The sequence below is a fragment of the Aptenodytes patagonicus genome, chromosome 7, assembly GCF_965638725.1.
Source record: "Aptenodytes patagonicus chromosome 7, bAptPat1.pri.cur, whole genome shotgun sequence".
In the NCBI taxonomy this organism is placed as follows: domain Eukaryota; kingdom Metazoa; phylum Chordata; class Aves; order Sphenisciformes; family Spheniscidae; genus Aptenodytes; species Aptenodytes patagonicus.
In genome coordinates, this window is record NC_134955.1 from 72,611,416 (window position 1) to 72,635,818 (window position 24,403).

The following is a 24,403-nucleotide window of genomic DNA, read 5'->3' on the forward strand; positions in this document are numbered from 1 at the left end:
AATATAAAAAAAGTTTCACAATAAAGAAGGACTAACAAGATATGAAGAGCAGTGGGGGAAAAAGACGATGAAGACAATAGCTAGGAAAAAGAGTAGGAGTTAATAGCGAAAAAACATACGAAACAAACTTCTTTAAGATCTATACTGCTTGGATCCTACGGCACCGGGTGAAACTACGGAGCACCAGGACTGCTAGCAAAGTGGCGCTGGCTGGGCGCAGGTACCACTGTGCCGGAGCCCCGCTCCGCTCCACCAGCCTTACCCCCGGCCGCCGCACGGGAGCGCAGTGCGGGAGCCGGCGCACCCCCCTCCCGCCCGGCGGGCAGAGGCGGGGGCCGCCCCTGCCTGTGCCGGCGCTCGCCCCCCCGCCCTCAAATCCCTGGGCAGGGCGAGCCCTTCATAAAGCGGCGCGGCGGCGGCAGCGCGCTCAGCCCGCTCCCCGGCCCGGCGCGATGGAGACGGGCGGGTGCCGCATGGGCGGCGCGGAGCCGAGCGCCCCGGCGATGGTCACGCTGGAGGACCTGGACGGGATGGCGGAGGAGAGCCCTGACTCGGCGTACCACAGCAACGGCAGCAGCCTGGAGGAGGAGGCCGAGCGTATGGAGGACGAGGAGCAGGAGCGGCTGCTGAACTACTGGCAGAGCGTGGGCAGGGGGCACCAGGTGGACGTGCCCCGGGGTAAGAGCCGGCCGGGGCGGGCCGCAAGCGGGCAGCGCTCAGGCCGGGCTAAGCCGCTTACGCCCACAGCAGCTCGCTGGGCTTTAGGGGGATTAGGGAGGCGGTATTTCTGAGCTTACCGGCCGGTACCGTAACCTTCCCGGCTGTTTCTGCCCTTCAGTTGCAGGCTGTCCCTCGCGGCAGCTCCCTGCGCTTTACCGGTGCTGGTGACGAGTCCCCCAGCGGGAGCCCCTGCCCGCGCTTCACGGGGGGACCGGAGCGGCGCTGGCAGGGCCCTGCGGTGCCACGGCGAGGCTCTGACATCTGCAAGCCTCTCCCTTCCCCAGAGGGAGCCCGTCCTCGGGGCTGGGGCCCAGCTGTCTCCCTAGAGAGGGTGCGGTGCAGGGCCGGGAGGAGCAGGGGCCCCACCTGCCCCCCTTCACCTCCCCAGCCGCCCTCCGGGCACGCCAGCAGCAAGGCTGCCTCTGGAGAAGGGGCCAGCAAAGTGTGTGTGGTGTGGTGATACAGCAAAGGGTACTGCGATAAATGCCCACCGTAGCTCCATACGCTCCTGAGGCACAGAAAGTCTGAGCTAAAGCTTTCCACAGGGCGATTCAAAAGATTTTTCTAACTTAGAGAAGAGGCTGTAGTAGTAGTGGATTGACCTATTTATACTAAAAAGGACTGATGCGAGTTTTCAGTCTTAACTAAAAATTAAATTTGACTACCTGCAAAAGCATTTGCCTTAAGAATCTCTCCTCACTGTAGCTATCCGAGAGGTTAGTTCCTTAAAGAAAGATGGTTGAATTGAAAGATGGCACAGAGTAAACAAGTAAAAGGATCAACTTTGCTTTTTGACAGTAAGCCTCCCAGGCTTATCTTATGAAGAAATTGTTTATTTTCAATTTTAAGAAAGACCAAAGAATCTGAAAGACTGTAACAAGTCAGATAACTCATAACAAGCAGCAGAGAGCAACTGCAGGCTTAGCTCATGCAGCAGCTTTAACGCATCTGCACTGTCCTGCGTAGAGAAGTAGAGAGGGATCTTTAGCATCTCTACTGTTCAGATAAATCACCTTCTAAAAGGACGGAAAAGCGGCAAAACCTTGAACAAGACACCACTAGACACTACCAAAATGAAGTGACTTATTTAAAAACTTTTTCTGTATTCCAACACAGCAAAGAGGGTACAACCTCCTTTTCAAGTAATGCCTAGAAGTCTAACCTTATCTTTCTAACATTTTGACAATGAAAATCAGCACCCTGTCAGGTACTAAAAGAAGGGTAAGGTCAGTCTGAACAGCGTTCTCTGGCTTGCCTTGTTCTCACGGCCTGTTTGGGAGGGGTTTTTGGATGCCCTGTGCCGACAGTGCCATCCCACGGTTCCAATACGCACTCCAGCAGCCACGGGTGTGTGTCTGCGACCAGTGCATCAACTCTGACAGCTTCTGTATAAATCCCTTTGTAAAGATTTGCCTCTTTCACAATAACTACCTACAGTAGCAACTGTAATCACAATTTTGAAATTTAATTAAACTAAGCCTTTACCTCGCTACGCTGCTGCAACTCATCTTGCCTTATTTTGTCACACCAGTATTCAAGTTTGGACTGACAGAAGACATATCAAGCAACTCAATTGCTTTTGGGCAGTATAACCTAAGTATTGTCCAGGTTAAGATATTTATAATCCAAATGTTATACTATCATGCCTGACAGGCATGGATTCATGAGCTGAAGAATAAAACCCCTGAAAGGACTTTAATTAGTTGTAATCCCTACCCTATGCATTAATGTGGAAGAAAAAAACCCCACACAGTTATCAATAAAGGAATTGAAAAATAGAGTTAACATTTCTAGAGTCCTAAAATGTTTCCTAATTCTTGAGTATTGTGTGGAAAATGCAGTGCTGAAGCCTAATCTACTTTTGTTTTTCTCTCAGCCTCCAAAGAGATCAATTTTACATGTCAGTTATTACTTATATTCTAAATGTTTCCCAATGACTTTTTAAAAAAATGTTTAAAATTAACTAAAGTGTAGCTTTCTCCCCTTTATTAAAAGGTTCTTTACCATTCCAAATAGTCTTAAAGCTAAAACCCCTGCACTGGATGCCAGAAGATGTAGGCTTGATTCCTAGCTCAGCTACAGATTTACTGAGTGACTTAGGCCAAGTTAATTCTCCTCAAATTCTTCTCTTCTCTGAAACATGGATGGTACTCTCTCCCCACATCATCCTGCCTTTTCCACTTAAGATACTGAGGCACTTAAAACACCCAAGAGAAGGGCTCCTATTTCAGTTGAAACTTTAGTCCTTTTCATGCGTGTCTGATATACGCCATGAGGTAGTATGAAAGTTTGGATGTGAATTTCTGCCAAACACTATACATAAAAATTAAGTTTCTAATCCTCTATCAAAGTACACAAATGCCTATATTACTTTCAACTTTGAAAAGCAAGGGACTAACTCTTTTAGAAGAGAGGCTTTCCATTCCTAAGACTAACCTTATATCCAGAGCTTCCAAGCCTGTGTTACGGATCAACTTCTAAGCAGAATTTATTTATGAACTGCAGCTAGAATTGATGTCAAGGCAACCATAGTTGCAAATACACCTAATCCAACCACATTTAAATGACAAAACTGTAGGAGAACAGAAGTACTAGAATATGCTAGTATTATATATGCAAGTATAATATATTTGCTCCTTCTATCCATTTGAGCTTGGCTGGGAAGTGTAACGATTAATACAGACTGGATGATGGCTAGTGTCACTACATCTAGAAACAGAGGATAGTTCACCATTTAATGTCTTACAAAATGTGAGAATCATTCAGAAAGCCAGAGCACATTTCGGTTCCATCTCAGTATTGGTAAGCGAGCACACAGGTGCTTAGAGTTCTTCAATAATGGTCAAACATTAACACGCTCCTTCACATAACAATCCGCCACCAAAATGTGAGAGCTCAGACCAGAGGTGATGACACGTTAGACCATACTCAGCCCTTCTTGTTCCAAAGGGCAAGACAACAGACAGCGGCAAATGTAAGAAGCATGCAAAACACACGGTGCCTCTATTAGTCCAATAAAGTTGGTATGTTCCATTTAATCTTTACTAGTGCTTTATGGTAACTACGACTATTTGAGAACATTGAACCACTGTATTTCTTTCTGCCAGGTATAATGGAACCTGACAAACACATACGATGAAGCTTGCTTTGCTCTACTCCCACCTTTATATAAGTTTTGTTTCAATTTTGCTAGAATGTTAATATTCACTCTAAGTCAACAGTCTTCTGCCCCTTCCAAACTGAAATAAAACCTTTCATCCAATGCACTTGGTATCTGATCAGACAGCACATACCTATGAAACTACTGCGCAACAAAAAGAAATCATGTTAAATTGACACAAATCTATGTTCCTATTTCTTTGTTAAACAATCACGTCTTCTTAAGGTACAGTTCTTCAGTGAAGTATACATTGAGGAATTTTAAGTTTCCTCATATTTATTTAACTTAACAGGACACTTTTCTCCTCCCTCATCTATAGCTTCAGCACTTTTATTTTAAAGGAAGTATAAACATCTATTTACACTAAATAGGTATAATATGTAGAATTAACTGGTACACAACTATGTAATAATTTAGGATGTAAGGAGCCCCTGGAGAACTGTAATCTAACCCCTTGTTAAAAGCAGGGCTAGTTTCAAAGTTAGGTTGCTAACTTTCAGGTTGCTCAGGGCCTCATCCAGCTGACTTTTAAATTTTTCCAAAGACAGAGGCTCCATAACAGCTCTGGGCCCCTGTCCCAGTGGTTGATCACTCACACTGTGATTGTTTGGGGTTTTTTTTTTAAGGGGTTGGTTTTTTTTTTTTTTCAATACCTAATCAGAATTTTCTATGTGGCAATTTCTGCCTGCTGCCTCTCACCCTATCACCATGCACCTCTAAAGAGTCTCAGTCTTCTCCACATCCCTCCACTACGTAGTGGAAACTGCACTTTGATCCAACTCCACACCCTGCCTTCACTTTCTCCCTTCCAGCCTGAACACATCGAGATCTCCCAGCCCCTTCTGCGCTTCATCCTGCCCTAACCAGCTGGGTGGCCCTCCACCGAAGTATCTTGAGTTCATCAGTGCCATTGCTGTACCACGAAACCCCAAACCAGGCACAGCATGTGAAATGCAGCTTCACGAGCACCGAACAGAACGGTCACCTCCCTTGACTGGCTGGCTGCAGTCTTGACGATACAGCCCAGTGCGTGTTCTGTTCTGTGAAGTCTCCTTCTGAAGCTACAAACAAGAGTTGCTGTTCTCTCCTACGTCTTAATGAAAACATTTGTTTGCCTTTTATTTTGAAATCTTCCCCTCCTGTGAGGTCTTACTAGAAGGGCTTGTATTAAAAAAAAATAATAATAATTGTGCATTCACTTAAGACCCAGAACTCCACTTCACCTATACAGAAGCTGGATCACCACAGCATCACAGCTGGAAGGCGCTCTCCATCAGTTTCAGTTATAACACTCCCAGAGATTGCAACTAGCAGCGAACCACAGAGAAAAGCGGTGTGGTAGCTGGGTAGCAGTAACTGCCGAGCTAGCCAGGACACTCAGCTAACATCCCAGCCTGCCTGCACTGCACCAGCAGCTCAGGCACTGCGGCTTCTGAGTGACGACATAGGCCTCACACCCGACATATGTCCTGACTAACGAGTAGCACCAAAATGTGCGTAATATCAAACGCTAAAGTAAAATATTAGACATAAAACATCTTTTGGAAATAACAAAGTTTCCACAGTACTGTTTCCTTGAACCTGTGAACAAGAGCAGCCAACTCAATTTCCTCCTTCATGTGGATACACATTAATCCAACATGGAAGAGTTGCTAGAATTGGCAACATCTGCACAGAGCCAGAAAACTGCGCACCACCAAAAGCTTTCCACAGATGCTTGTATAATTGCAATCTATGAGGAGTGAGACAGAGACAGAAGACAATTAACCTCTCCTATTAATATTGAAGAGCAAACTAAACTTGTTACAAAAACAAGGTCCCCAGACCTATTTCTAATTGGAAATGTGGTATTTTGTTGCAGACATGGCAGAGCCAATTCAGCAGCTGACTAGAAATAACAATCCCCAGGAGAGACAGACCATCCCATTTACTCTGATCCAGCGCAAAGAAAAGGTACCGTTTCCCTTCCCAGTTGAGGTTTTAACCATGTTTTCAGTATTCATACCTAGCTTCCAAAAATATGTTTCTTTACAAAGTTATTTTAACCATTTAGGATTTTTAACATCATAAGTGCAAAGCATTGTAACTGGATAACTACATTTCATTTTTAACATCTCACCACTTTTACATGTGTGAATTTTTCTTTTTTGTAAGGTAGAAACTGGCAGGAATGTCAGAAGATGCCCAGGAATTACAGTCTTTGTGACATTTTATAATGAATTTAACAAAAACCCCTCACATTTTGACATTTGAAATAAAAATGCCTATTTTCTTCATTTAAATCAATGCATTTGCTTCTTTACACAAACATGTTAATAAAACCTTAGCAAAGAATACTTGAAAGAGATTAATAGCTGAATTTAAAACCAAACGTACTTTTGTATCATGGGTCATTATCAAACAAAGCAGCAATTTGCAAATCCATCTTATCAAAACCATCTTATCCTCTAATGAAATATTGAAATTGATGTCCAGCAAATTGTTTACAGCTCAGGACATGTGCAAACAAGTCTCTACCTTAAATACATGACAAATCAAGAAAATCTTTACTAACCACGTATGAAGAATTCTTGTCACGTTTCTTTTAAATAGATCTATATAATTTATATTTAAAAATGTCACAATTTGATTGAGTGTATTTCATCTAAACAGTTTGGGACTCCTGACTATTTATGTTGTAAATGAATGCTTGAAAGCCATTTCTCAGTACTACTGTAATAACTGCAGATAAAAAATAAGGTTATTCAGTGTTAATTGCAACTGTTTAATACTGCAAGTCCAAAAGATGACAGTTCCTTATTTTAAAGGTGAACTACCTAGAAGTCTGCTGAAACAAATTTTGGTCCAAGATCAGCAGCATATCCCTTCTTGTTTTATATGAAGAAGGATTGAAATTCACATGTTCCTTTCAAGGTCATTTCACTGACAGCTGAAATAAAGATGCAACTATTCTTGTACTCAAGTAAGATGCATACACTGCATTGGTTTTGGATATCTACTTATTATATACCAGCTTGGACCTTGAAATGAAGTGCATGTGAACTAAGTATTAAACAGAATGAGCTTAAGGTATAGCTGACACTGAAACTTAAAATCATTCCTCATGCTGGCCGTTCTCCTGGTCATACACCTACAGAAGTTGATTTCTTGGTGCTGTAAGTAAAGCACTGAAATATTGTTTGACTTTTATTCGTTTGCTCGGGTTTTTTAGATGATTAACATAAAGTACAAAATTATTATCTTACTGTGTTTGCAGCTTGGAGATCTGCTTTACGAAAAACGTCAGTATGGAAAAGCCAAATGGGCTTGTATAAAAATTAAGGAAAAACAGTATGAACAGAGCATATGCCTTGGATTCATGAAGCTTATGAGGTACATTTGTGAGCAGAATTCCTCAGGTAATTGGTACCGCAATTCTACATTAAAGTTAAAACATTGTATTTATGCACTAGCTCCTCCTAATTGGTCAGGTACTTTTATTAGCTTTTCCCAAATACACCACGCTGTCTATAGGGACATTTTCCTGCAATACAGCCTTTCCAGCAGAGTCTAAACCAAAGTGCTGCTCCTTCTGCATACGTGCTAGAAGAGAACACCTGCGGGAAGCCATCCCTCTTTCCAGGGACATTGTGACCATTACAACTGCCTGGGAATTGACACTGGCTATTTTTGTAGGCTGTCAGCTATAAACTAGGCTTTTGCTACAGAATTTTAGTGGTTTCATTTTCACAGCAGTACTGAAATCGCATATTCTAAGAACCTATTCAGAGTGTAATGCCGAAAGAGACCATAACGTTTTGCCTCCTTCATTTTAGTTTATGATACTTAAATTGTGCGTGTCTGAATGGACACCAAAAATTTGTGTGGTTGAAGCGTATTTTCCAGAAAGATAATCCAGTTTTAACTCAAGTACTTTAAAATAACGGCCCACCACGTCCTTGATAGCTTGTGCCTGCATGAAAAATGTGTACCTAGTTTCCAATCCAATTTAATCTGGTTTCAGCTTCCAGCCATCAGTTCTCATTTTTTTCATTCTCCAGTTGATTAAAAAGTTTTGCAGTGCCCAGTGTTTTGTTCTGTAATAGTACATGAGTTGTACTCAAGTCAACCCTTAATTTTCTTTCCAAGAAACTAAAAACATTGAGCACGAAAGCGTTTCCTTAATCAGGTATTTTCCCCACTCTCCCCATTCTTTTAACACTTTAACATGGTTTAAAAGTAATTTTGGCTCCAGAACAGTGCAGTTTTGTTCTCAAACTGTGTACAGAAGCAAAGTTCCTAGTCATCACTGCTACCTGCACAGTCAAAAGTGTCAACCTTTTCCTATAGCATTGCAAAAACACAGCAACATTTTTGATAACAGCAAATCCTAAATTAATTCACAATGCAGCCCCCTTATGTTGCCTACATTCTTTGTTCCCAAATATTTAAAACGTGACACAAGGGCAGTTTACAAGATAAACACAACCCTCCTAAGAGGGCAAAAGGAGTTAAGTCAAACTCCTTGCCCTACATGAAGATAGGAGAGCTCACCAAATACTACATTTTAGACACACAGGCACACATATTTGCACATGTAGGTTTTTTATATATACACACACACAAACTACAAGGCATAAAGGCATAGTAAAATGCTACTTCCAACTTGGAATATACAACCCCGTTTTCTAAAACATCCTACTGAACTCCTTTTAGTAACAAAACTCTGCTCTGTGGTACTCACTTTATGTTATTCAGTATGAGTTCAGAAGTCAAGCACAGTACGTAGACCTTCTTTTGTATTTTCTAAAAAGTCATGTCTGTCTCCTCAGGACTGTACTTGGGGATAACAATACCCATTGTGACCATAGTCCATACAAATGAATCTCAATCGGAGATGACACAGTCAGTGACAGTAGCGTACTACTTGCCTGAAATGCTGCAGGACGAGCCACCTCATCCTTTTGACTCTGACATAATCATTGAAGAATGGCCTTCTACTATTGTTTATAGTAGGTAAGAAACATTTTAATTTTGTTCTAGTTAAAACCGTAAAAAGATGCAGTTTTCAATTTGGGCATGTTACATCTTTTAAATCAAGTTCTAAAAGCTAACAAACAGTTAAACTTGATTTTTAGTAACTGTTAAAAGCTGCCTGCATTATGATATTCAGGAAACAATGGTTACCAGCTTACTTGGGAAAATGATACATCTGTAAATGTGAGATACAATAGCATCTCAAAACACAGACTATTCTGTGTAGCTGGGAACAAAGCATCTGACGTATCACTGGAAATGTTAAGAAAAAACTGTTACGTGTTTGAGATCAATCACAGTCAGGTAGTATCATTTGCAAAACATGAATAAATAATTTAGAAGGAGGTTTTTCTAGGCTCTGGAAAAAACTGTGGTTTGTAAAAAGAACTTGATATGAAGTTGATTGTTACAGGAGCTTCAGAGGAATCACCAATGAAGACTCTATAATGAGAGAAATAAACCTGTTGGCGGAAATTCTGGAGAGTCCCGAGTTATGTTTGCAGGATACATTCATCATTGCAGGATATACAAATCCAGCTGCTGCCAATCGACACAATGAGATATGGTTCCTTCAAAGACCATAGCCTCCCATTTCTGATGCTTGTCAGTCACGAGAATCAGTTCTGATTTACTGGCAGAAACTTACAGGTGAATCACATGAGACTAGATGTCAAACCCTCAAAGATTTTAGAAATGTGGCTTTTAGCCAGTTTAGCAAGGCAATCACTCCAACTTAATAATCAGAGGTAACACCTGAAACAGTTTCCTATGTCAACTTCCACAGTTTTTACACAATTTTTATGGAGATTTTTAACACTTAAAAAGTTAGTTCACTTTTTTTTTTTTTTACGAGATAAGGGAGACAGAGACCTCTCCCCTCATCCACTTACTAGCATCTCTAGACTGCTTGTGGCTTGGGACGGTCCTAGGGGAGATCGTGGAGCCCCTGCCCTGGGCACCTAGAGCTGCACCAGCTACACAAAGACCCTGTTTGTGGCTTTCAGTGGGACACACATTAAAATCACCTCACACATGCAGGCTATGCTTCAGAAAAATAATGTTCAGGTCTTCATTTCTGAAGAGAACTACCAGATTTAGACCACTGGGATTAAACCAAGGAGTAAGACTAGGCCAATGCTGACTGCTTTTAATGTCATCATCTGTGGAGCAGAGATTCTTAATGCTTACCTCAAAAAGCATTCAACCAAAGTACTTTTAACCTTGAGAAGAGACCAAGAAGGCAGAACAGTCCTAATGCTCATTAAAGTCTTGACAGCAGAAGTTACAGGTTACCTTAATCACACACTCATAGCAATCCCATGACTATATGTGGCATTCCCAAATAGAAAGTGGTTACTCTTAACTCTTCAGTTTTCTGAACACTTTCATCTTATAACTTTGCTGAATGTTAAAACACTGCAGCTGAAGTAATTTGTTCAGTACTTTTTACACTCTTCTGGCAGTACCACACTATTAATGTTAGAAATGACTCAAATATTTCACAGAATCACAGAAAAAAATTAAACTAGAAGTGACCTCTGGCAGTCACCTGGTCCATCCCTCTGCTGAAAGAAGGGCCAGCGTTGCTAGCAGAGCAGGCTGCTCAGGACCTCATACAGTTGGGTTTTGAGCATCTCCAGGGATGAGGAGCCCGTAACCCCCCTGGGCCCTGTTTCAGTATTTGACCTCCCTCACTGTGAGAATTTTTCTTCCTAGTATCTAATTTTCTGTGTTGCAGATTCTTTCTTTTACCCTTCATCCATATGGTAATTCTTCAAGTAGACAACTGCTAGTCTAGCACGCTGTGACTGAAAGACAAGCTCACATAGTTCTACATGCATCAGAAAGTCTGCAAGCAGCACTCATGCTTTGCTACGTACTACAGTAAAAGAGCACCTACTGCACTTTAGAATCAGGGTGGCAAACAGTTTTGTGCTCAAAAATCACTTCTTAAATGTCTCCCCTTACAGATATGATGGTAGAGTTTAATCTTAATACTTAATAGAAGTAAATGTCTTCTTATACAAAATTTCACAAAGTATATCACTAGTGTTATTTATTGATTATAGGATTTAGGCTTTAAATAGAGCTTTTGTGTTCTTCAGTTACAACACACAAAACGGCAGCCAGAGCCAGTGTCTGCTAGCTTACAGTAGTGTTAATTGGCAAACAAAATGGATTTATGTAGTACCTCTGACTGAATATGCATACAGGTCTCAAGAACTTTAAGCCTCCCGGTTCCACAGGGCGCTCTGCTGCATAAAACTGACTTTACGCTTACCCTAAAACCTCTTGCTGAGCGGCAGGATCAGAAAGTGCCAGCTGGCCCTGGCTGACCGTGCTTAAGCGTGACTGATGTGCTCTCTGGTGGTTGCTGCCCAGAGAGAGATTACTGGGGGAAACAGCATGGAGAAGGCGGGGAAAAAAGGAAGGGGGGGGGGGGGGGGGTGAAGAGAGAGAAAAACCTTAGTTTTAACACAAACAAACGGATAGTCTTTGTGGGGAGAAAAAAAAAAAAAAAAACAAAAAAGCAATCCTCACTTTCTTCTGCTGAACGTCTGATATCCCTAGCTGTTCAGATATCCTGCACTAGTCCAGCACAGACATTTATATTGCCACAGACTGATTGGATGTTAAACTGATGGGGTGGGGGGGCACGGCAGAATCTCAAAAAATACTGTGCGTTTGGGGTCTTTCTTATTCCAACCAGAAGGCTATCAAATCTGGTTTGCCAGGTGACAGCACAAATGCTTGTGCCAGTTGTGGCCACAACTAGGAACTGCTTTGTCTGATGTGCCAATTTAAATGCACATCAAAGTATTTATTACTTAACAGAACAAGATGATGAAGATACCTGTCATGTATTTTATTCCTCTCAATTTGTTCAAGATACAGGATCACAGCCAGGGAAAAAAAATTCCGACTTATTTTTCAATATGTTGAATTGTTTCCTGTTTGATTTTTATTTAATTTTGCTTTTTATTTAATTTTAACATTTCCTCAGATTGTTGGAAATGCCAGCCAGTATTAAAGTGAAAGCTAACAAATTAATGGAAAACAATAAAAAGTTTTTAAAAACTGAGTTGAGTAGAGGGCCCAGGGAGGCATTAAATAACAGGTTTAGTTTTGCCCTCACCCCCCCCCCCCAAGAATTTTATAAGAGCAAATAAAAACAATTTTCACCTTTAACAAGATTTTATGGCAAATTAACGAAGTTTCTGCAATTTGATTGCTCTTGCCAGTTATAGAAGTTATTTTAATGCTTTGGCACAACAAACGTCAAATAACTATTGGAAGTAGTTAAACCCTCTCACCATAAAGTACCGGTTTGTACATACTTTACTTTTTAAACAGCTATTGCAAAAAGCATTTGCTGTATCTTATGTCTCTTTCCATAGGCAACCTTCACCTAAATACTTCTGTGACTCAGCTACTTGTGGGTGTGTTATAGAAACATTCTTGTTACTGAAACATAAAAATAAGGTATTTATCTGAATGTGCTGATATCCTAACTGCAGCGAAGTGTTCAGTGTTGTTTTATATAAAACTGTGAATTCCAAGATAGTATTTATTTTGACTTATGTTAGACGGCTTCTGCTGCTGAGAAAGAACCAATTAATCTCAAGTTTGAAGATACACTTTATGGCTATGGAACACTGTACCAACTTCTGTAAATGGCTCTCACAAGCATGGGCACAAAGAATTGCGTTTTTTCACTGACACACAATAAAGTTTACTTTATAGTTACACTAGTGAATGCCAAGGAAATGTTACTATTATTGAAATATAACATTTTAGAAGGTTTGAAAACATCACGTCAAGTGTGATTACCTAACTCCTGTTATTGGAATGGTTATTTTATTATCCAATTGTGGCTCTACTTTGTAAGCCATTAATGAATGGATTTTCATTTTTAATTTGAAGTTATTAGATTTCCACTATTCAAAGGAAATAATAAAACAGAATTCACCCATATTTTTGAAAGATTAAATGATGTAGCCTTAACAGATAAATGTTGTCCTGCATACTGTGTATTTTTCGAACAAGCATTAGTGCCTAAAAAGTTTATTCCAGCTATTGTGATACTCAGGGTCTTGCTTATTGTAGGTATACAAATATAAACATAATTTTTTCCAGCATTGTTGTGTTGTGCTGTTTTACACTGTCCTTCATTTTCACTGAAATGTCATCTTATTTACTGTTACTGTTTGTCAAAATTAAAGATAATGATTTTATTGTGCAGAGTACACCTGGCTTTCATTTCTGTAACAGACCTACAAGTCCTTTTGCTATCCTTCCTTTGAATGGAAACAGCAGAAATCACACGTTACTATTGTGATTTTACAAAAGTCATTTAAGCCCCAAATTTGAAATGGTTGCTCTAAGACCCAAAAACCTTAAATAACTTTCAAAAAACATACATTCTTTGAAATAAACACATACATTTAGAGCTATGCGTCTCCATGCTGCAGCCAGTGGGTCTGCTAGCAAACTCCCTCCTCCTCACTGCAGAAGCCATCTGCAACCCCATTTTTGTCAAGCATCCAGCACAGTCTCCCACAATTCTTACTGCAGCACAGACTGGGGTAGGACTGGTTTCAGAATCAAACTGTAGAGAAGCAGTTCTTAACAAAGAGTGACGTATGTAAACTCCAGTAACTCTCCTAAATCCTGACGCCATTCAGAACATACTTCACGACTGATTCTTTTGGCAGGTGACAAGGATAACGCAACATGTGCTTGTTGCTTCTGTGGCTACACTCACAAATCTATCCTGATCTCAAACTGCTCAGAAACCAAAACACAGGAGCACGGTAAACAGTGTAATTTAACTTCAGGGCATGGCCGAGGTCCATCACTGTGCTGCAGAAAACTGCACAACTACAGAAATACCTCTGCAGAAACTGAGGTACAGGAGCCACTTTTGAAAGTGCTGAGGTCTCCAAGACTAAGGCTTGGCTTGCCCACGAATGCTGGAAAAGGCTGGGGCACCATCCTTTCACACCCTCTGTGTTGTTACAGTGGGTACAAGTCCTGTTTTCTAAGTAAAGCAGTAGCAATACAAATGCAAATACCAGATCAAAGAAAGGAAATAGAAACCAGTGAAGCCACAGTGACAGTTTAGTCAAGGTTTGTCTATACTCCTCAATTACATCAGATTAGCCAAACCTATGTGCTTATTTCAGCTTAAATCTCAAGTAAAACACCTTAGATTAAATCCCTGCACTCAATACGAGCATTCAGACACCTGTAGTGATGCAAACCTATTTTTATAATTCTTGCTAGCTTATCAGTGGAACTTCCTCATTTAAATACACTCTCAGGTTACTGGTTTGAAAACAGCTGATCTAATTCAATCTAGAAAATGAACAAACAAGTTTGCCTTCCAATGGTCTTCACATATGCTACACCAAAATCATTAAACTTTAGCTAAAAACATACTCTAAGGACAACAGTCTGATACTAACTTAACCCTAATTTTTTTTTTTAATGTCTCTTACCAAAAAAGTAACATAGATTTTGAACTTTTCAAAGCGGTACCTTATGTAATACCATTTGTCTACTAGTACCTTACTGAGAAGACACAGACCATTAAGCCATCATTGACTGGCTAACAGTTCTGGTCCCTGCTAGTCTGTCCTATATTTGGACATTACTTACTGGTAAGAAAGAAAAGAAAAAAGCTCAAGAGAAAAATTAAAAGAAAAACAAAAACAAACAAACAAAAAAAACCAAACAAAAAACCCCAAGGAGAACTAAGTACACTTAGAGATGATTTAAAGCTCTAAAGAACATTCTTAATCAGAGAAAATGTTTTCATCAATATACAGTTTTCATAAGTCTGGAAATAACCTCAACAACACAAGCATCACCATTCTCAACACCTTAATACCACTAAATTCAGAAGCCTTCAGTTTAGGTCTCATGTAAATTTTGCAAGGACTCCTGAAAGAGGATGAGAAAACTAATTCAATTGTAAGTTTTCCACCAAAGCTTTTTAAGTTATTGCAAGGTAACAGGTATCATTGGTGCAAAGTGAAACAGCAGCAGCTGTAGTTGAAACCATGTTTTTTTCTTTGCCTTGTACTCAAAGGCAAAGTTAATTGCATAGGAAAGCGTTACCTTTATAAGTTATTGCTAGTCTAGACAGAGCTGTTAAAATAGGAAGGGAGATTATTCATTTAGTGACACCGTCCATTTAACAATAAAGAAATGCAACAACTCACCCGGATGTAAGCATTCTGAATTTCTACCAATTCCTCTCCAAGTGAAACAACAATTTTTTCCACTTGTCGCTCATGAGAATAAGGCTGAATTTCTGGAGAATCTTCAGCACATAGCTCTATCTGAGCAATGAGTAAGTTGGAAATAACTTGCTGCACAGCCTGTTTGAGAAGCCACAAAAAAGACCATATTTGCTTGTTAACACTCCAACAATGCAAGTCAATATCACATGGAAGTAACTAGTTCCATATTTTAACAGGCCTTGAATATAATTGTAAGGTAAATGTACCTACTACCTATAAATGAAAAACAAAAGACTCTCCACTTAAAGATCTCAAGTAGTATACAAAGAGTCAATATGGCAAGTTCACGAATGCAAAAAGCATGCAATTGCACGAGGGCTGAAGTGACAGAAGTCTCCCTTTGGCTTTAGATGTACCATGAAATACTTGATGAGAAGTAACCCGGAGCTAGGAGCTTAAACTGAATTTAGCTGTCCATCTGCCATAGACTGAAAGCCTAAGCCTTACTTACATTTACCCAATACACTACACTGAACAGAATACGAAAGCCATTTTGCATTGAGAGTATATTCTTTTTGGTTCAAGTAGGCTTGTATTCTCAAAAACCAAAAGGTATTACTTCCTTTTAGAAAGGTCAGGAAATAAATAATACAAAGTCTATACCATGAAAAAGACAAACCCTCAACAACTAACGGACTGTAAAGAGATTCAGTTTTTATGTGGAAATCTAAATAGACTTCAGTATCCTGCATGGTGTTCAAACTGTATCAAACGGTATTAAACATAGCTTCTACTGAAACTTTATTATTCCAACCATGCAAGTAGATTTGACTCACCTTTGTATCACTGCCTGGTGTGGCACTTAGGGCTAAGATCCGAAATTGATTTGTATATTTGCTTAGTTCCCTTACAACCTAAGAACAGGAAAGGTTCCATTAATATCCTTAAAGGAGATTATTTGCTTGTACAAACTATATTGATGAAAATATCCACTAAGTAGAAAAAGCTTAACTAAATATTCTAAAAAGAGTATATCTAAGTTCAAATGGGAACCAGGAAGTCTTCAGTTATAACCATTTTATCCAAGAACACTTAATCCTGATTAAGTATATTATCCCAGTCCCATTCAGCAGAACCACATTGGTAAATTAGGAAATGATTTTTCACTTGGTTTAACAAAAAGATTAACAGCACACTACTCAAGCAAGCTGCCAAAAAGTAAGTTTGAAGAACCACTCTAAAAAAAGTAAATCATAGATGATTAGTCCCGTGAAATCTGAAGAGAAATTAGATGACAACCACCATGCCAACCAGCATTCAGTTGAGTCTCACTTAAAAATGTTGCATTAGCAATTGGGAAAATGGCTGAATATTCTTTAGACCTCCCAGGTTCCCATTCTACAGCCCTCCCTAAGACCAAAACTGAGACAAGTACAATAGTTGCTGAACATCCAAGCAACAACCAAATTGGCTCCCTACTTCATTTTCCCACAGAGCCGAACTCTGCCAGTGCTATCAGTGAACACCATGCCTTCTGACCAACCACCTTGCGCTGCACACGGAGAGGAAAAAACAACAAAAATTACAAATAATATAACATAACATAAAAGCTACAGAGAATAAGTGAATGGAGAATAAAGAGGAATTAAATTTGTGCTGATAGTTCTACTGAAAATCATGCAAAGGTATAGCTAAAACAGAGAACGAAGCCTGACAATTTCACAGCCATGGGGACTGACAAGGGGTGAGGGAAGAGATTTTTCTCAGCTATAGCTAAGACGACTGAAAAGCTAATGAATACAAGTCTTGGCTCTATGTTACAGAGTGATTTGCATAACAGTAAAATATTTTAAGAAAATATTTTTATACAGTATTTTGAAATAAAATAACCTATAAGCTTAAATTCTTTGAAAATGAAGTTGCTATAGTTCTGAAAAATGATAGAAGAAAACTGCAACACTGGCAAACCAACATGCAGTTTTAACTTGGCAAGCTACCATCTCTTTTCCAGCATGCCAAGTTAGACAAGCACTAAAAAACACCTGCTTTCCTCTAAAGAGGCCTAGTAAGCAACTAGACACAACTCCATGTACATTCAGTCAATTTCTCCAGTATATAAAACTGGAACTGTCTTTTAGGTCACATACTGCTATGAGGAGATTAAGCCAAGATAACGCAACACACTCTTTGCTAATCAAGACAAAATCCAATTTTAAAAAGAAATCTTGAACTCATTTTACTATGATATAGAACTTTACAAAAAAAGCCCACATTTTTTTCTGAAAAAAATACCTCCCCCCATTTAAGAGCTATTCCAACACAGCACAAACACAACCAGAGTACACCTGCAAATACAAACACACCTGAAAGAAGCAGCATAGTGACTTACTTTTTTAAATTGCCCCAATCAAAAAACTATTTTGAAGCAAAAATTAAAATTTTATTCAGACATTAAAAAAAGTCCCATCTCACCTTACCAAGTTTTAATGCAGGTTTTACTTAAAAACAAGGCACTGGCGATGTAGAGGACCTCTTTCAAACAAAGCTAAGGACCTAAAGGACAATCTCCCTACAGCAATGATGACAGTGACACTTTATGGAGATCCTGTAAGTAATTTCAGGGGTTTTTGGTAATCGTGAGACAAGAGTGGGGTGACTCCAGCATTACCTGACAGTAGGCGTGATTTCCAAGGGCTTTGTGGGCTTCATCAATAACCAAACATTTAATCTCTACAGCAGGACATGTCCCACGAGAAAGATCGTTCACCATTATTTGAGGTGTAAGGAAAAAGACTCTCTTGGTAGTCCACAGTTCCCTCCGACTGAGGGCTTGGGTTCCCCCTGAAAATTAAAGAAATAACATTAGCTAACTGTTCTGCTGAGAACAGACCATGACCCATGACCTGAGAGTGACAGCAGAAGGCTGACGGGGCTGGCAGACACATGTCGGCTTTGGGAAACAAGTGCCTTTTAAAATAGCACGCACCTTGATGCTACTCCCATTTTCAGGAGAAAAAAAAATGAATGCAATGACTAGGAAGACTTTTTGCATCAAACCAGTAAATCCAGAACCACGGAAAACAAGGTTAGAAAGATCAAGATGCCCCCTAGCCTCCCGCAGCCCTATACCTAATCCACACCATCTCTGACAAAGGTTTGCGCTTAAAACCAGGTTATGGATTCAGTCATTAAGGCTATTACTTCAGTAAGCAATAAACTGCAGTTCATGGGGTTTGTAAAAACTTTAAAAAAAAAAAAAAAGAAAAAAAGCCATTATTCTCTGGCTTAAGTTTCATACAGGGCATATTTTCTGTGCAGACATTTACACCTCTGTGCAGAAACCCCAAGGCTCTGTGAACCACAGGGCTGCACCCCAGAGCTCCAGAAAACACGGTCCAGTGCTTCATCACCCTTATATTGGTGACCTGGGGTTTAAACTATTGCAAAACCTAAAATTAACCCCTGGAAAATCTTCTTGTCCTAAAAAAAGACGCAGCCTCGATGTTTGCGGCTCCTCCGAGGAGACCCCCGAGCACGATGCGCCCTGGAGCAGAGCCGGCCCCGTCCCCGCCGCCGCCCTACCTGTCATCTCGGCCATGTGCCGGGACGGGATCCCCATAACGCGGGCGCAGGCCTCCATCTGCTGAGCCACCAACGGCTTGGTCGGGGCGAGGAAGAGCACCTTGCCGGAGGGGAACCAGCGGTAGAAGTTGTACATGACGACGGCGGCCACGAAGGTCTTACCCAGCCCGGTGGGCAGGCAGACCAGCGTGTTACCCAGCAAGGCGGCGCGGGCCATGCGCACCTGATAACCGCGCACCGGGTAGTTAGTGGGGTAGATCCAAACGGACCCCGCCGCCGCGCAGAAACCCGCCACCGGGCTCGGGTCCGCCGCCGCCGCGGCCGCTGCCAAGAGCAGGTCATCGTCTGCCTCCTCCTCCTTCCCGCTCGCCGCCTTCCCGCCCGCCGTCCGCCAGGCCTGAGGTAACGTGCGCTGCCGCCCGCCGCTCATCTTCCTTCAGGGCGCCGCCGCGCCGCGCGGCTCCCGCCCGCTCTGAGGTAACGCGCGCCAACGCGCACTGCTCTCCATTTTCTCTCAGCGCCGCCGCTTGAAAACCCCGCGGGAGCCGCCGCAGGGACGAGGGGGTGGGACGGGCTCTCGTCCCACCCCCTCGTCCCTGCGGCGGCTCCCGCGGGGACGACGGGAAGGCTGGGCGGTGCGTGAGGAGGAGGAGGCGGCGGTGGTGGTGGCGGCGGAGGAGGAGGAGGAGGAGGAGTAGGAGGGGGCGGTCGGCGGCGGCGGCGGCGGTGGTGGCGGCGGCGGGCGGGCGGGAAAATGGCGGCGACGGCGGGTCCGGCGCAGCCCTGGAGCGCTGAGGAGCTGCGGAGCGAGGCGCTGCCCAAGAAGGATATCATCAAGTTCCTTCAGGAGCACGCAGCCCAGGCGGTAAGGGCGGTAAGGGGTGGGCGGGGGGGGGGGAGGGGGAGTGTCTCTCCGCCGCTCACCGGCGTGTCTTGCAGTTCCTGGCCGAGCACAAGCTGCTGGGGCAGGTGAAGAACGTGGCCAAGACGGCGAATAAGGAGCAGCTCATCGCGGCCTACACGCAGCTCTTCCACACGCAGGTGCGGGGCCGGGGCGGCGGGGCCGGGGGCTGGGGGTCGGGCGGCGGCTGACGGCTGCCGCCCCTCTTCCTCCCTTCAGCGGTTTAAGGGCACGGACGGCGCGGAGAAGGCGGCGGAGAAGGCGAAGCCCGCTAAGGCGGAGGAGGCCAAGGGGAAAGCGGTGAAGGCCGAGGAGGCCGCGGAGGAGGTCGGTGCGGCACGGCACCCCGGCCTCGCGTTGCTTGGGCGATCGCGTGGGGCAGCCAAATTAACCAGGTCTTCAAAAACCTGGTTACAGCAGGAAGTCTGGTGTTTGTACCGTGTCTTAACCTGATGCAGCTTCTGTAACCTGAATTAGTGATGGGCCCTGTGCATCTCTCGCAAAGCTTGTCTTTGCTGAAAACTGCACCTATGCTGCTACATTTTCTCCAAATATTACAGCACTGCAATAACGCATGAATGCTTTAAAACGTGCCATTCACTAACACTGCATGTGTTCATTCAGTGCCCTGAACCAAGTGGTTGTTCGGTCTTAAATGTAGTTGGTCTGAGACTAGTTAATGCAGCGGTCGTAACTCTGTTTTTATAAACTTAGGGGCCACCAAAGTATACAAAATCAATTTTAAAGAAGGGTGATAAAACCAACTTTCCGAAGAAAGGAGACACTGTTCATTGCTGGTATACAGGAAAACTGCAGGATGGAACAGTCTTCGATACCAATATTCAAACAAGTAAGGTCCTGTGTATACTGTTGGGCTTTTCTTGCAAATGCACATAGAGGAGATTAGCTGGAATCATTAAGCAGCCTTGGGCAAGCCTTTGCTTCTGGAAGGTGTGCATGGCGGGAGTCCTGACAAACTGCTTTTGCCATCGTGTTGTTGAGCTGACTGGGGCTGTCCCTGCAGTCTGCCCCTGGAGCCCGATTTTCCATGAGGGAATGCAGGGCAGTATTTTAGGATTGGCTGGTGTCAAGTGACAGTGCTGTATCTTGCCAGACCTCATGTTTGGCATTCTCCAGGCCATAGATAATGTGAAATGCGGGGATTTAATGAGTACTGAAACTACTTCAGAGGAAGGAGAGTTCCTGCTCAGGGAGCTTCCCTTATCTGTGGAACTCGAGCACCAACAGTGGAGTTAACTTGTCTAAATAGACACATCTTGTTACATTATTCTGTAATAAACCCTTAAACATGGAGGCACTGGAACGAGCGTGATTTCAAGTAGTCTGGTGTACCACATCTACTGTGGAGAAGTATGCTGGTATTTTTGTGACAGTTTCTAGATCAGAGGATTTAGGTACATGAAATTCTGAAATACTAGAAACGCTTTTCCAGCAGTGATGTCCAACGCTGAGAGGAACAGCAGGGCTGTCACTGAAATACTGTCTGTGATTCATCATACTTGTTCCATGATGATGTATGTTCCCTATTGACTTTTTTTTGCTTCATTAATGTGTTTATGACTTATACCATCAACTTCAGTAATTCAGAAATGAGTCTTTGAGGTTCACTGGATCAGTATCTGAAAGATGCTCATCAACTTTAGCTCTTGGTGCAACTGGAACATTTAATGATGTTTTTAGTGCACAGCACTTAATTTTCCCCTAAAAATCTGACAGTGGGCTAAAAAGAATATTATAAGAACAGATATTTATATAAAGCATGATCGTAATAGTAATTTTAGACACAAGTATGGTATGTGCTGGTGTGACATTAAACCAAATGAATATAAATCTGTCTTTCAGGTTCAAAGAAGAAAAAAGCAGCCAAACCTTTAAGTTTCAAAGTTGGCGTAGGAAAAGTAATCAGAGGTGTAAGTAAACCATTAATGACTCCCTCAGAATCCAAAAAGTTTTCATTCTGCAGGATTTTTGACCGGGGTGCAAATTTTGAGCTGCTGTTCTTGTTTCTTGTGGAGGTAAAAAGGCAAGTTGAAAGCATTCATATCCACAGGATGAGGTATTTATTCTTTACGGATGCGTTCATCCATCTGCAGTGTCATTCCTTTCATTAAGTAGTGTGTGGAAAACAGTGTAACAACTACGTGTTCCTCAGGACAAGCACAGCCTCTTGCACATGTCTGTCTGGTGCTTTGCACAATAGACAAGATTACCGGGTTCCCAGGGCTCCATTGATCACTGTATGCATTCGGTGTGCTTTAGTCTGTCAGAAGATTGTTCTCTCTCAGCATCTTTTTGGCATTTGCCTTGGTGCCTCTTCGTGCGTAGTTCAGTTCATCCGTTAACTCTGAACTGGATGCTGAAACTCCAAATTCCAGTTGCTGTCACGTGCTGAAATGAGTTGCAGTTTTGATGCTGTAACTTCTCTGCTCTGTCTGGCACCGAGTGCTGCAGTAGTGCAGGTGGAAGCTGCGTGAGGGGAGTATCTAGGTAGATTAAAAGCACTCGGTAGAAGAATCGAGTGATCTGCACACCCGTCTGCTTGCTTACAGCTTGAAGTCACAGAGAGTGGTGTGAGCTTGGTGTGTTTGGGAGATACCAGCTTACGTGCAAAGCAAATGAGGTGCTTAACTCTGTCTCACTGCTGCTGAGCCAACAGTGAAATTGGTGACTGTCTGCACAAGATAAGAACCCAAGAAGTATCTTATGCTTACCTGACTTTATAAAACAAGACCAACCCAACCCAGGCCAGCATAATCTTCCATGCTGCTGCTATGCAGGAAGAAGGCCTTTATAGGTGACTGGATTGGAACCGGGAAGGGGAAAATGTCCCTGGGCTTGTGGCCAGTACTGCAGAAGCAGCAGCCGCCTGGGTTTTTCTTTAGTCTCTTGGCGTAGCACTTCGGTGTTTGTGTGGGTGCCAGATATCTTCCTTAAGCAGTTACGAGGCATGAGCCGCAGCTGTTCATTGTGAAACGTTGATACGGTGCTGAGTGCCAGCTTTGGGCAGCGCGAGCGGGTCTTGAAGAGGGACGAGCACTGAAATAAAATTAGTCTTTAAGCATGAGCCTTAAACAAACGCTAATCCATTGATACTGCAGAATGGTAGGGAAACGTGAGGCAGAGGGAGACGAACCCCTTGGTACCGTACGTGTGGTGGTCTGCTGTGAAACGTGCAAGTACAGTACAGGCTAATGTGGGAGCAGGGAACATCAGCCAAGGGGCAGTGTTTCCATGAGTGAAAAGAATGTGAAACTACCGCACGGGGTACATGCCGGGGTGCGCGTGCTGGAGAGAATGGTGTGGTATTGCGCAGGTATTCTTAGGAGCAAATTGGAAAAGCGTATGAAATGCACTTAAGCTCTGTAAGACTGCTGTGTGCTTTCATTGTTTGTTTGAGTTTGTTTTGTTTTTCTATTTTTTCTTTTTTTTTTTTTTTTTTTTTTTAATTTAGTGGGATGAAGCTCTTTTAACAATGAGTAAAGGAGAGAAAGCTCAACTGGAAATTGAACCTGAGTGGGCATATGGCAAGAAAGGGCAGCCTGATGCTAAGTATCCTTCTGCAATCAGTTACTCATTAAGTAACTTGGAAATGCTTGGTGGAATAAAGTGCTTTATGGACAGGGATATAATGGGGCGAGCATTCCCTTGTTACTCATAGCAGGCTTAAAATGTTAACAAATATAAAAAAACCTCAGTGAATGTAATGGATGGACGCAATTGCCTATTTGTTTTGAAGAAAAGCTCCTGTAGGGCGTACTGCAGAGGAGAACTTGCTATTGTTTTCTGCCTGCTTTTTCACTCTAGCTGCTTCCAAGTGCTTATTCCCACAGCACGGATGGGGATGCTAACCAGCGTAGTTGGGAAGTGGGTGGAAAGTTACCTGCTGCAACTGTGGAGACAGCAGTTAAATCTTGGCTAGAAGAACCAGTTCTGGGAGACAACTGAAATACGGGATCAAGCGAGTGATCCTGCAGCGTGTCTTACACAGTCACGTTTCTTTTTTACCAGCGCTTCCGGAGGAGGGGAAGTGATTGTTCTCTCTTGCTCGAATCCTATGTCATGATAACTTTAAAGGACTGTCTAGAAATTCTCCTTCCCTCTGTGGTATAGTAGGACAGTCTAACCTCCTCCCAGAGGAAGACCAGTGACGGTGCCCCACAAATGGAGACAATGCTTAGGCAGTCCAGGTAGGACCCAGCTGCTCATCTTCAGAGGGATGGGAATAATGAGAAGCATGTCTTAATAAAGGCGTACCTGCAGAGCTGGTACTGAATGTCTCGTGACAGCTCACGTTAGACAGCAGCTGTGGTTCCATACTAAATCCAAGATGGTAAAAGGGGTCAGTGAAATACAAACCTGACCCCTGAGGAACAGGACAACAGGTGGTAAGTCACTTAACAAAACAAACCCCAGGCAGTTAACAAACACAATCACTGTTTTTTTTTTTTTTTAAAGCTTCCTTAACTTTTGTAAACAGGATTCCACCAAATGCAAAACTTTTCTTTGAAGTGGAACTGGTGGATATCGAATGAAGTGAAGAGTTTCCTTCGCTGCTGGGAATCCATTTACGATGAAGAAAGCTTCTGACAACTGCAGTTTTGCTCTTGTAACTTCAGGATATAGTTACAACTGTGGCCTTGTATTGAAATCAAGTTTGTTTTCCCTGCCCCCCAACTGCTGTACAGTAACATACCACTAAAGCAAACATAGTTTATACATGCAAGTGACTTTGCTTTTTTGTGTGTATGATCACCT

The 24,403-nt window shown here is 42.4% G+C and overlaps 3 protein-coding genes across 3 annotated transcripts in view; 2 read left to right on the forward strand and 1 right to left on the reverse strand.

Moving 5' to 3' along the window:
* Positions 1 to 19,169, reverse strand: part of FANCM (FA complementation group M) — a 78,116-nt gene extending 58,947 nt beyond the window's left edge. The window contains exons 1-4 of the mRNA XM_076345816.1: positions 18,727 to 19,169; positions 17,813 to 17,985; positions 15,981 to 16,058; positions 15,124 to 15,282 (exon numbers count right to left, since the gene is read on the reverse strand). Coding sequence (XP_076201931.1) covers positions 15,124 to 15,282; positions 15,981 to 16,058; positions 17,813 to 17,985; positions 18,727 to 19,156 — 840 coding nt within the window. The 5' untranslated portion in view covers positions 19,157 to 19,169. The remainder of the gene's footprint in view (positions 1 to 15,123; positions 15,283 to 15,980; positions 16,059 to 17,812; positions 17,986 to 18,726) is intronic.
* Positions 453 to 10,872, forward strand: LOC143163865 (heme-binding protein 2-like). The gene is made up of 5 exons (XM_076345815.1): positions 453 to 678; positions 5,742 to 5,833; positions 7,137 to 7,278; positions 8,692 to 8,875; positions 9,309 to 10,872. The coding sequence occupies exons 1-5, from the start codon at positions 453 to 455 to the stop codon at positions 9,478 to 9,480; spliced, it is 816 nt and encodes a 271-aa protein (XP_076201930.1). The 3' UTR covers positions 9,481 to 10,872.
* A 307-nt stretch (positions 19,170 to 19,476) lies between the features above and the next one.
* On the forward strand, positions 19,477 to 24,371 carry FKBP3 (FKBP prolyl isomerase 3). The gene is made up of 7 exons (XM_076345823.1): positions 19,477 to 19,591; positions 19,666 to 19,767; positions 19,847 to 19,954; positions 20,342 to 20,477; positions 21,491 to 21,558; positions 23,100 to 23,197; positions 24,126 to 24,371. Exons 1-7 carry the CDS (start codon positions 19,481 to 19,483, stop codon positions 24,178 to 24,180), a joined length of 678 nt encoding a protein of 225 aa, XP_076201938.1. The 5' UTR covers positions 19,477 to 19,480; the 3' UTR covers positions 24,181 to 24,371.
* The last annotated feature ends 32 nt before the right edge of the window (positions 24,372 to 24,403 follow it).

Coding starts and splice junctions, on each gene's coding strand:
- LOC143163865 (XM_076345815.1), top strand. CDS start 453: ATGGAGACGGGCGGGTGCCGCATGGGCGGCGCGGAGCCGAGCGCCCCG. Junction 5,834..7,136: donor TGATCCAGCGCAAAGAAAAG/GTACCGTTTCCC, acceptor CTGTGTTTGCAG/CTTGGAGATCTGCTTTACGA. Junction 7,279..8,691: donor TTGTGAGCAGAATTCCTCAG/GTAATTGGTACC, acceptor CTGTCTCCTCAG/GACTGTACTTGGGGATAACA.
- FKBP3 (XM_076345823.1), top strand. CDS start 19,481: ATGGCGGCGACGGCGGGTCCGGCGCAGCCCTGGAGCGCTGAGGAGCTG. Junction 21,559..23,099: donor TAGGAAAAGTAATCAGAGGT/GTAAGTAAACCA, acceptor TTTTTAATTTAG/TGGGATGAAGCTCTTTTAAC. Junction 23,198..24,125: donor AAAGGGCAGCCTGATGCTAA/GTATCCTTCTGC, acceptor TTTTGTAAACAG/GATTCCACCAAATGCAAAAC.